General features: G+C 49.7%; 1 protein-coding gene across 1 annotated transcript in view; it reads left to right on the top strand.

Annotated features, from left to right (window-relative positions):
• DRC11 (dynein regulatory complex subunit 11) overlaps positions 1-12723 on the top strand; it is a 146810-nt gene that overhangs the window by 127735 nt on the left and 6352 nt on the right. The window contains exon 17 of the mRNA XM_045794047.2: positions 6980-7157. Within this exon, the coding sequence (XP_045650003.2) occupies positions 6980-7157 (178 nt within the window). The remainder of the gene's footprint in view (positions 1-6979; positions 7158-12723) is intronic.

Raw genomic sequence — 12723 nt, 5'->3', positions numbered from 1 at the left:
GCCCGGGCACAGCCCCCTTCCCTTCTCCTCCTCCCGGGAGCAGAGCCGTCCCCTCCACCGGCTGTGGCTCAAACCCAGCCAGGCAGTCGCTTGTGGACGAGGCGAGAGCAGGAAAGAATGAGAGCAGACAGGCTGCGGCTGCATTTTCTGCACCATTACCCTGCGTTACTCGATCTAGCGGGAGCCTTCCCGACTCGGCCGTGGCCTCCACGAGGGAAGCTCGTGCTTTCTGGAGCTGCAGTGCGGTGTGGTGACGCCGGCTGCAGAAAAGCAAACTGAAGTTGCTGTGCGGACGCTAAGCACGAATTTGAAACTGCCCACAATGATGCGGCTGTGCGGGGGCTGGCAGGTGACTGTGGGGGTGTTGGCTGGCGTGATGGATGTGCGCCAGGGTCTCGTGCATAATGGACAGGCCTCTGAACTGGAACGGGTGGCCCGGGTGCAGGGGAGTGCTGATTGCATGGACCCGCCTTCCATTTTCATCCCCTCCTAATGGGACTACACCTCACCAGCAGCAAGGATGTCACTCTGGATGCGGCCCAGGATCAACATTCGTTATCCAAACAGGCTGATTAAGTTCAGGTGTCCCTGCCATTTCAGGACGCGCAGGTAGCGATATCCTCTGACTCAGAACAGGCAGACTGCACCGCCGTCACCATGGCAACCAGGCTGCTGGGGACGGGCTCGGACCACACAAGCTTGTCTCTCACCACGCAGAGTGGCAGCTTCACAGGGCCTGGGATTAGTCCTCCTTCCACCAGCCTTTGGGCAGCTCCCATGGGCACCCCGCACATCCCAGGCACCCCTGCCACCTGCTTTGTTCTCCATCAAGCTTCTTAAAAGACCAGTCTGTTCTCACCCTCCCCACTCACGCCTCAACCCACCACCGTCTGTTTGTTGCCTTCCAACTCCCTAGAAACTGCTCTCAAAAAGTTCTTCTTGGACACCCATTCTGCCAACAAACACTTCGGTTCCATTGCTCTCCCTTTATGCCATGTTCAAGTGGTTAAATTCCACCATTTTGTAACACTCTCTCTCCCCTCATTTTCCATAGCCCTGGCCGCCTCCTACCCACCAACACTTTTTTCTGTGTCTCCTCCTTCTGTGTCTTCTGTGTCTCCTTGAATTTCCATCCCAGGCCCATGGCCCATTTCTCTCTCCTTGCCCTCCTTGGGCACCATCTCATAGCTCGAAAAATCACGCCCCAACCAACGACTGCCCCACCCCATCCGCAGCCCGGTGCTCTCCCCCGAGGCTCGGGTGCAAGCCTCCGCGGGAAGCTCCCACACGGTGCTGCAAAGCCCACCCAGACTCTCCGCCCTCACTGCCCGCTACCCACCCTGCTGCTGCTCCGCGTTTTCAAAAGGTTGATTTTACCGAAAATAACCACTCTTCATAAGAGGGCTTTGGATTCACTCTGGTAAAATGAACCCTGAAGACCACCAAAGTCTCCAGGCCTCATCTAAGTGCAGTGGATTGTTCCCTGGCACAGGTGTAGATATTCCCATGAGGTCTCTTCTTCCAGAATCTCAGCAGAGGGCTTTCTTCAGCGGCATGGGGCCCAAGGGCAGTTTCTCAGAGCTAAGCAGATGAAGAATTATCATTTAATATAATGGAAACTGATGAGAGCTTTTTACACAGTCATTTTGAGCTCTGTTGGCAAATTGCTAGTTACCTCCAAATGGCAAAGCCCCCGGTTTTTCTGTCTCTTCCCTTTAAAAACCTTGCTCTTCAGTAGAGCAGACCTGGCATTGTTTCCCACCAGCACTTGTATTTCAGAATAAGACACCAATTATCCCTTCGTAAGCACTTGGTCAGATCGATGCATCATGCCAGGCGATCCTCACAGCACCCCTATAACTCAGGCTCTGTGATTATCCCCATTTCTCAGAGGTAGGGACTAAGGTTCAGAGAAATCGAGCAATCTGCTCGAGGTCACACAGCTGTTAAGAGCAGAGCCAAGACTGCGATCAGATATGTCTGAATCAAAATCTGTGTATTTAACTATTTGCCATATCATCTACCTATCGTTATGGAGTTTCTTCCTTAGAGTTTTGGGGGGGTGGGGGTGGGGAGGGAGTTTGCACATAGCCTGGCCCCCAGGTTAAGTTCAGTATCAAAGTAAAAGCCCAACAAACAGCCCTCCCTGTCCCAGGACAGCCCAGAGGCTGGGTCTGAGAGATGGCAGGTTTCTGCAAAGACCTGGGTGGGGATTAAGGAGCAGTCCCTTCATGAGCAAGTCCTCAGCCTCATTGTCAGAGCTGTCCATTTCTAGGGTTCCAGGAAGTCTCATTCCATCATCCCTCTTCTGTGCTTTCCCCTCTTTTAAGCGCCTCTGTTCTCCTGGGTGGAATCATGCAGGGCCATTGCTTCCTCCTGGTGGAGCTGGGGCAGGCTCAGGATTCCTGCGGGTGCAGGCGGAAATGATAAAAGATGCCTGGTGGTCTGGCCTCAGGCCCAGCCTCCAGGATTTATTTTGCTGTAAAAATTCCATCTCTTTCTCTGTTGTGAATTACATTATAAAAAGTCTCCTCTAAACTGAATCCAACAACACAGAAAAAGGATTATACGCCATGACCAAGTGGGATTTACCCTGGGTTTAACATCCAAAAATCAATTAATGTAATATACTATTATATCATTGGAAGAAAAGACAAAAACCATATCATCTCAATACATGCACAAAAAGCATTTGACAAAACCCAGCACCCCTTCATAATAAAAGACTCAACAACATAGGAAGAGGAAGGAACCTCGTCCACCTGAAAAAGGGCAGGTAAAAAAATCCACAGCTAATATCATACTTACTGGCAAAAGACTGTATGCTTTTCCCTTAACGTCACCTCTTCTCCCCAGTGTTATATTGGAGGTTCTCAGCTGGGCAACTAGGGGGGAAAAATGACATAAAAAGCATCCATTTTGGAAAAGAAGAGGTAAAATTCTTTATTTGCAGATGCCATGGTCTTATGGATAGAAAATCCTAAGGAATCCACTAAAAAAGAATTAGAACTAATAAACTAGTTCAGCAATGTTGCAACATACAAGGTCAATACACAAAAAGCAACTTATTTCTATACACTTGCAATGAAAGATCAAAAGTGAAAATTAAGAAAGCATTCATAATAACATCAAAAACCAAAAGATTTAGGGATAAATTTAACAGAAGTACAAGATTTCTACTCTGAAAACTACAAAAACGTTGTTGAAAAAAGTTAAAGAAGATGTAGATAAATGGGGAAATACATCAAGTTCATGGATTGAAAAAACCTAACATTGTTAAGATGGCAAGAATTCCCAAACTGACCTGCAGATTCAATGTAATTCCCAAAAAATGCAGTCTGACATACTGGCAGAAATTGAAAAGCTGATCCTAAAAGCCACATGGAAATTCAAGGGACCTTCACTAGCCAAAACAATCTTGAAAAAGAAGAACAGAGTGGGAGTACTTACACTTCCCAGTGTCAAACTCACCACAAAGCTGCAGCCAGCAGGACGGTGTGGTAATGGCATAAGAAGAGACATACAGATCGACAGGATAGAGTTGAAAGTCCAGAAACAAACCCTTCTGTTTACAATCAGTTGACTTTTTGACAAAGGTGCCAAGACAATTCCATGGAGGAAGTTTAGTATTTTCGAAAAATGGCCCTGGGACCATTGGCTAGCCACCTGGAAAAGAATAAAGTTGGACCCCTACCTCACACAGTATTCAAAACTTAACCCCCAATGCATCAAGGACCTACAAGTAAGAGCTGAAACTCTAAAACCCAGAGAAGAAAGTAGAAGCATCAATTTTTGTGGCCTCAAATAAAGCAACGATGTCTTAGATATGACACCAAAAGCACAAACAACGAAAGAGAAAATAAGTTGCACCTCCTCAAAACTGAAAACTTTTTTGCTGTAAAGGACATCATCAAGAAAGTGGAGAGACGACCCACAGGATGGAAGAAAATACTTGCGATTCATAGATCCGATAAGGGCTTTGTGTCTAGAACATGTAAAGAACTCTTAGAACTCAATAATAAAAAGACATATGACCCAATTTAAAAAGTGGGCAAAGGATCTGAATATGCATTTTTCCAAAGATAACAAATGGCCGATGAACACATGAAAAGATGCTGGACATCATCAGCCATCAGAAAGACCCAAGTCAAAACCCCCAGTGAGATACCCCTTTACGTCCACTAGGGTGGTTAAATTTTTTAAAAACGGGGAAAAGAAAGAGAAAAGAAAAACACATCATAACACGTGTTCACAGGATGTAGGGTAAAGTGAACTCAGCCACTTTGGAAAGTAGTCTGACGTTTCCCCAAAAGGTTAACTATAAAGTCACTATACGATCTAGCAACTCGCTTCCTGTGTGTGCCCAAGAGAAATGCTCGCAGCGGCACTATTCACAACAGCCAAGAGGTAGAAACAACCCAGATACCCATCAACTGATGACTGGATGCATAAAATGTGGCCTCTCTGGACAATGGCTATCACGAGGTCTGAATGCTTGCTGCAACGCGGGCGAACCCCGAAAATATTATGCGAAACGAAAGGAGCCACAGACACACGCGTGCACACAGACACGACATGTTGGATGATCCCATTTCTATAGAAGATCCAGAAAACACACATCTGTAGAGATAGACAGTGGATAACTGGTTGCCTAAGTCTGGAAGAAGGGGTGAGGGTGGGAACATTCAGTGACGGCTACTGCAGTCTTTGGGGGGTGATGAAAATGTTCTAAAATCGACTGTGGCAATATTTGCACAACTCTGTGAATATACTAACAACCGCTCAATTACACAGTCTAAGTAGATGAATTGTATAGTATGTGAGTTCTATGTCAAGAATGCTGATATGAATACGTCATAATAACACATATCTAATAATAAAATATGACACAGCACAATATAATGATAATAAATATATATTTTAAGTCTCCCTTGCAGCCCTCAACTGAGATAGGCCCATACCCAGGAAGGAGGCTCGGGAGGGGGGGGACAGGCAAGCCCCCCCACGCATCCCGTCTGAGAGGGAGGGGACCCCAGCAGAGCAGAGGGAGGAGCGCGAATCTGGGAGTTGGGGTCCTGCTCGTCAACTCTGAGGCTCGGGACGTCACTCAGCCTCTCTGGGTCCCAGATTCTCATCTCTGAGTGAGGGGAGGACTGGCCCCTTCGGGGAGGTTCTGAGAGCTCAGTGCGGGAGTCCATGTCATGCAGAGGGAAGTACCTGGAACCCAGTAAGCCCTCTCCAGCTGCTACTTACTAGGATTACTCAGCTGGGAGATGCGTTATCAGCCTGAACATGAGAAGTGCCAAGTGCACGGTCAACATCGGAGAGGACCAGCTTCCTGCCTTGTCCTTGGACAGCAATGGAAACCCCCAGCCTCGTGCCTTGTTGGGGCCAGAGCTCCCCGTGTTTCTGCCACTTCCCATCGGGCTTTCCTCCTAACAGCCCTGCGGCCTCTGGGCACCTGCCCTTTCCCACCCAGCCTCCCTCCTGCACCTTGTCAGTGCAAACGTAGAACCAGGCCTTCTCACTGGTCAAAAGGAAAGAAAAAGAAGAATGCCAGCCACCATTGTGGGCATGCACGGCCAACAGCCTCACGATGCAGAACGGTCACCCCTGCACTGTGCAGCTCCCCTGGGACACCCCTGCCCTCCAGGGTGCTCGGTCACACCTGACTCCCCCTCCGATGTGCAGAGCATTTGGTGGGTCCAGCCTTGACTTCCAGCTCTGCTGGACCCACCAGGGGGCTTCCTGTGGGACAGGGTACCATACATAGCCTGTGAGCATCCCTGTCCCCAAGGCCCTGCAAACCATCCACAGCACTGTCACCCCACTCGCCAGCTGTGGCTCAAATACCTTGCCACTCGCTGTTGCTCCTGAGTGTGGAGTTTAGCAAACACCCGCGCTCCCCCAGGGGTCACAGGCCCTGCCTGCCTGCCTGCAGGGCTGTCTCTGGGCTGGGCTGGGCTGGGCTGTGCAGGGACCCACGGGGACACCAGGGCCAGGCAACAGGGGCCGGTCTCTGCAGGGTGTTCACAGCGAGCTCAGGCCTGCTCTGCTCCAGGAAAGCCAGGCGCTGGCTTCTCTCGCTCCCGCTCAACATTCAGATTCTAATTGGCTCCATCACCCCCAAGCCAAGTGGGAGCAAAACCAGCGGAGACCTCTCAGGGCTCCTCTGTGGAGGCTCTCTCCATCACCCCAACTGTCCTCCTCCTCCCCATGCTTCCTCCTCTCGAGGCTGTGCCAGTGGAGGCTAATTGAAAGCTGGTGCGTTGCCATGGCAACATGACCACATCTGACCCCCATGGGCAGGAAGTCATCCGCCCTGGGGTACCTCGCATCCTGCTCCTCTCCCTCATTAGTGTCGAGACTTTACTAAAATAATACAGATTCAGACTCTTCCCTAACTGCTTCCGAGAGAGAAGCGTCCCACTCTTTTGTAACCAGGTGCTTTTCAGACACGAGATCCAGGACCTTCGGAGGGGCGCTGTCAGGGCCGTCAGCAACGGCGGTCTTGGGTTCACCCTCAGAGCAGTTCAGAGGAACTCGGGTCACCACCACGCGTCCTCGCTCCGGCCGGCCTCCTTCCGCTTGGAGACCCGCCCCACTTCCCATTCTGAGGGTCAAGGTGCTAGAAAGATCAGTCAGGTGCTTCCTTCCTTCCTTCCCCCTTCCCAGATCTGAATGCCAGAGGTGGAGGAAAGGCAGAGCGTGCAATTCCAACGACCCGGACCAGGATGAGCTCTGAGAATTGTGTTCATCCGAGCTTTGAGATTCGCTCTAACAGATGCGCGCCCCGTGCCTTCCGAGCTTTGAGGTTCGCTCTAACAGATGCGCGCCCCGTGCCTTCCGAGCTTTGAGGTTCGCTCTAACAGATGCGCGCCCCGTGCCTTCTAAGAGGAACTGTCCTTCCATCCGTAATTCTTTGTTCTGTGCGTGGGCTCATTTCTCCCTTCTCCCTCCTTCTCCCTGCTTCTCCCAGATCGAGCCTAAACGCCTCAAAAAACAGCTTCCAAAAATCCTGAGACTCCTGAAACCGGACGACAGGATTCTGATTGTAGGGACAACACAGCGCCCTTTCGATGCTGAACTTCGATCTTTTTGCAAAGTTTACCAAAAAATTATTTTGGTTCCCAGACCAGACTACGCCTCGAGATTCGGCAAGTACCCCTGGCCCCTTCCCATGTGTGGTGACGGAGGGTCAGCTGGGTGGCGTTGGTGTGTAGGCGTGTGGCACCGGGGTGGGGACCCCGGTAACGCAGCCCCCCAGAAGGTGGCAGACGTGGGCAGAGCCTGGCGGTAAGTACACAAGAACAGGTCGTAAGAGCAAAACCTGCATGTCTGTTCTGTCGCTAACATCGTTCTTTTCACCCAGGACAAAAGGAAACTGAACAGGGATTATTATTTTGGGCCCTGAAGGTGACAAAAGCCATCGCAGGTGCTAATTTTTCTTTCGACAGGTGAATTAGGATGATTTGTCTCGGGCCCACGGCGATGGTGTCTCTCTCAGAGAGCATCATTCTGGCCACAGGTTGATTTTTTTTTAGTTTTCCAGTCTCAAAGTATTAGTCCAGGAGCGTGTTGACTTACTTAAAATAACCATGAAAGATAAGAGCTCCTTTTTCAGTTTTTTCCTCTTGAACAGACAAATTCAAAATCTTCTTTTGAAACATATTTTTAAGTGGAACTGACACTACAAAAGTGATTCTGGAGGCAGTGCAGTGAAACCATAAAGAGCCGCGAGATACAAGCCCTGAGGAGACGTGGTTCTGAACCCTGGCTCTGCCATGGGATAGCTGGACGACCTTGACAGCTCAGTGGACCTTCTGCGCCTCACTGTTTCCTCTGTAAAGAGGACTGTTTAGTCCCCAGAGCTGTCGTAACCCTTATGTGAGGTGGGCAGCAGGACGCCCAGCACCGTACCAGCTCCCAGGAGACCCTGGGTGGTGCTGGGCTGGGAGGAAGCCAAGATGGTGGCCATGGTTATGGAGAAGGAGTACGTGACCGGGCAGTGAGTGGCCATGGTGGTGAGGTGGTGGTTTCTATCATCTGCTGCTGTGGACCAAACCACCCTGGCGGCTTAAAACAACAAATCATTCCATCTCATGGTTCGGACGGCTCACAGGCTCAGCCGGAAAGTTCTCCTTCAAGTCTCTCAGGAAGTTGCAGTCGGGTGTCCGTTTGGGCTTCACCTGAAGACGCGACAGAGCTGGATATATGCAGTCGTTCGGTCCCGTGACTGGAGTTGTTGCTGGGAGCTCAGCTGGGGCTGCCAACCAGGGAGCCTACACCCGGCCTTTCCATGTTTGCCCAGCGCAGCGGCGCGGTCCCACAAGAGAGCATCCTGAGAGCAAATGTTTCGAGAGGTTCGGGCAGAAGCTGGAAAGATTCTTGTGACCCAGCCTCAGAAATCACACAAAGTCCCTCTCACCAAACTCCATGGGTCCAGAGCAAGTTCCAGGCCATCCCAGATTCAAGGGCGGCGGACCACACAGGGGCTGAATACTATAGTGTGGCTCAGGGAGGGGTCATCTTTACCGCTCATGGTGGTGGTGATGATGGTAGTGGTAGCAGCAGATTTGATATCAAGGTGGTGATGGTGGTGTCAGTGTCACAGGTGGCAGTGATGGCGGTGGCAGCCTGGTGCTAGGGAAGAGGAAGGTGGTCGCATGGATGGTGGTGGTGGCAGTGGAGGTGGTAATGGTGGTAGTGGTGCAGCGGTGGTATGGACAGGAAGGTGCTCCCAGCGGAGTTGGGGTAGAGGTGAGACAGCCTATGGTAGCAGTTAACATTAATAGGAATAATGAAAATGACCAGGTCAGACTTGGTTTCTATGCATCCTTCTCTAGTCACAATAGCACCCCCAAAACAGAGGGACTCTGTGACCTTTTCTGGTTGGTCTTAAGCTCCTGGCCCATGTTATCTGCTAGAGAACAACAACTCCATGTGCAGTGCCAGCTCATTTCAGTCTTGATAAACCGTGATCCTGGCTTCACAAATCCATATTATACTCAAAGTACAGGAGGACATTGGTCTCGATTATTTCTCCATCATTCTAGTGGCTTCTCCATCTCCTGGAGCCTCCAGGCCCTCCAGTGGGTCCTTTGCATTCAGCCAGCATCGAAGGAAGAGAGAAAAGACAGTAGAGAGTATCTCACAGGAGATTTTAGGGACAAGACCCAGAAGGGCTAGGTGTTATTTCATTCCTGTTGCATTGGCCAGAATGATTCCCATGGCCTCACTGAAGTTCAAGGGGTCAGGGCTGTGCAATCCCACCAAGGAAAGGTTTGGCACAGAGCTGGTGGGCGCCAGCGGTCTCCACCCACTGGGAGTCTACACAGAGCATCCCCCACTCCTGGCTTTCTCAAAGCTTCCCTGCTCTCATTTCTGTTGGTCAGATATCCTCTCACGATCCCAGGGTTTGGTGGTGTTTGGGTTTTTTTGTTGTAGATACGTATTTTAAGCTATCTTAATGGAACAAGGTAGGGTGTTATTAATTTTCAGGGACCAGAGCATTATTCTTGACTTTGGATTGAATAGTTTCTATTGTTTGACAAAACCATAGGCCCTTTAAAACTGAAGCTGTTGATGCATAACAAGGACAGTTGTGCTGTTTTGATAAAATGCCAGGCATCTGTAAGGACACAGATCAGATTAGAGATTCCAACCCGAATCTCCCCGTGGCGGCATCACAGGGGAGGAAGGAGAAGGCATCCCCTCTCCTGCCGGCAGAGGATAACCCTGCACGCGGGAGTCCTCTTGGGCCCGGGGCTCTGTCCACTAAACCACATGCTTCTCATATATTTCCTCCGTGATGGGTGATTTGTTCAGGTCGCCTTTCTTGCTGACATCATAAATGCTGTCCAGCGTTTCCTCCAGTGACCTTGAAGTTTTCATAGCTACAGTGGCTGGGACATCCATCTTAAAGAAAGACTGTTCCTGTCTTTGCAGTGATCAAAAATGGTCTCTTCCAGCCCATAAAGCATGGGCTGCAAATCCATAACCTGGGCCTCTGCTTGGCCATCTATCTACCAGCAGCAGAGCAGGGAAGGTGTTGGGGAACGTTCACCATCCGGCTTCTCAGATCCCTCCAGGCAGGGTGGGGGGGTAACAGCACTGAGAAGGGAAGGGTGGGTCAGCCTGAGGAAGCATAATCCTTAAGGTTTACCAAATAGAATTCAATATCTACCTTCTTTCCCCAAATCAAGCTGTTTCCTTCAAAATGTCTGCAAAGAAAATCCACCCGCAAGGTTGATTAATGCCTCGTCTAGTCCCCAGAAATCCCTCCGGGCCTCCTCTCCCCATATTCCTAATGCTTCCTGCTCTCGCCTCTCTTCCCGGGGGTCTGTTTCACTAATAACCCAATTCATCATAGGCTCCCACCCCAGACCCAGTGTCTGGTCGGATGAGTTCAGTCCATGTCTTCCGATTTTTCTGGAATTCTAATCTTCAGAGACCAGAAGCTCGTCCAAATCATATTATCACTTCCTGGGCTTTTGTAAAATCACAAATAACAAATGAATTTTAAGATACTACGTCATCTCAAGAACACAGTTGGGAGCCAGGACAGAATCCATTTGGAACATCAAAAGCAGAGAAGGAGATCCAAAGACCAGATTCTTTTCAGTCTAAAGAAGGGAAAGAGAATGTAGATTAATTCGAAGAAGCGAGGAGCCTTTGCATCCAAGAGAAGGAAGGTAAAAGACAGTACTCAGTCTGGAGAGCACGTCGGCTGCCTTCACCACACTCCATTCGCTGATCCGGTCCTCCCCACCACCCCACGGCCAGCACCCACGTCTGTTGTGCTCTCATCCTCTCCACCTGCACTGCTGGGCCAAGGACCAGGCAGCTGTGGCTGCAGAGCTCATGTGGGGTTCCCACCTCCATGAGCCCCCCATGCTGTGACTCACTCTGCACCTGACTCCTCTCCTAGCCCCACCACGGGTGGCTTTGTAGAAGCAGTGGAAGCTATTCTTTTAAAGGCAAGTCTAGTTCACCAAATATGAGAAGTCAAACTGCTTCTCTTTCCCATTCTCTGGAGTCACTGTGGGCAAGTGGCCATGTCCCATCATAACTGTGACTGCCTCCAGTTGCCCTCACTGGGCCTCCACTAACAAATGGTAAGCTTTGGGGGGGGGGATCAATGATGTGTGTATTTGGAGGACCCTTGGCCAAAACCCTACGTATCAAGGATCATACATTCTAAAGAGTCAATAGTGTGTTCCCATGTTCTTGCTAGACCAGAGTAATTGTAGTCTTTGCTCTGTTTCTAAAGAATCTTTACTTGTAGAGAGACCCCTTGTGTTGGGAGGATGGAAGGCTGTGACTGTCATGGCTTAGCAGGGAGGCAGGGATGGGAGCTGGGCGTTGGTTTCTGGCAGCCCTAGCCCTCCCTGTTTGCTTACCCACTGGTCCACTCTATGTCACGGGTAAGAAGTTTGCCCGGGATGCCCAAGGCTGAAGCTGTCTGCTTTCCAGCCTGGGGTATCTACTGGGTCCTCGGCTGAAGGGGCTACACCTTGTGCTTCAGCATAAAGCATGCTCCCTGCTCAGCTTCCAGAGTCACCATTCGGACCTGTTCACACTTTTTTTCAATGTTATAAATCTGGGCAGGGACACACATCCCAAGGGATGATGCTACCTGGTCATTGTTCTTACTTTTCCCATGCGTTATATTTTCTGATTTCTAAGTCTTCCTCATTTATGTCCAGGTAAGGGTAATCTGTTTTACAGAAATATCCTTAGATATAGTCTGTATTTATGCTTTAATGAGCATTAGGAAACTTTGGTACAAAATGGAATGACTCATGATAATTACAAGAACAACAGTAACACCACTACAGGAAAATAAACTGCCCACCGTGTGCGACGTCAGTGCTCTTCTAAGCACTTTCTCACAGCAGCCTGAGAAGTAAAGCTTTCCACTTGCATTTTATAGGTAAGCCTGAGATGGATTCAAGCTCAAACAGACCCACCAAAGAAAGTAGCAGAGTAAATCTAGGGGGTTAGGTCCGTTTGGTGGCACACGTGGCCCTTGATGCCTAACCTTACACAGTTGGGAGACACAGTATAGCCCCAGGGTAATATGCACCCCTTCCAGCAACTCAGCTCACCACAAGGCCGACGACCACCCCCCCCCCCATCACCACCAAAGTCGATGGAGGAGGAGGACTGTTAAAATGACTCATGACCCAAAATCCCATTCTATGATGTGGCTCATAGATACACGACAGGTCATTCTATTCCTGGACGGTAATTAGACCTTTTCGTTTCATCAAGTATTTGTGGATCGATGTATGTAGGTGAGCTGGTCAAAGAGCAGACCTGACAGTGCTCAGATTATATAATAATGGTCATTAAAAAACTGTTTCAAATATTCCTCAAAGAAGGTCAAAATGCTTGAGAGACATTTGAATCAGATCCTCCCAGCACTGCGAATGACTCAGAGACAGGTGCCTTGGCAAAGCCTCACCTTTCTAGCCGTCTGGATACAACGGAAGAAGCCACGGTGAATCTCATGTACTTCTCTCTCTTTGTGGCCTGGATGTAATTCCCTGAGTGTGATATTATTTCAAATGCTGTACGCGAGTCCATTCCATCTCTCAAGTTCAGTAATTCCATAATTCATGTTCACCACATCCCTGTGTTCTAAGAGAAATCTCTCTGTTACCCCGGGTCCCACTAACCCGAAGAACCACCGGGAACCCACCCAAGGGATTTCAGTCA

This window comes from Ursus americanus, chromosome 1 (genome assembly GCF_024610735.1).
Source record: "Ursus americanus isolate L20-20 chromosome 1, mUrsAme1.1.p, whole genome shotgun sequence".
NCBI classification, from domain to species: domain Eukaryota; kingdom Metazoa; phylum Chordata; class Mammalia; order Carnivora; family Ursidae; genus Ursus; species Ursus americanus.
The sequence above is the reverse complement of the archived record's forward strand: the minus strand, read 5'-3'. Positions and strand labels throughout refer to the sequence as shown.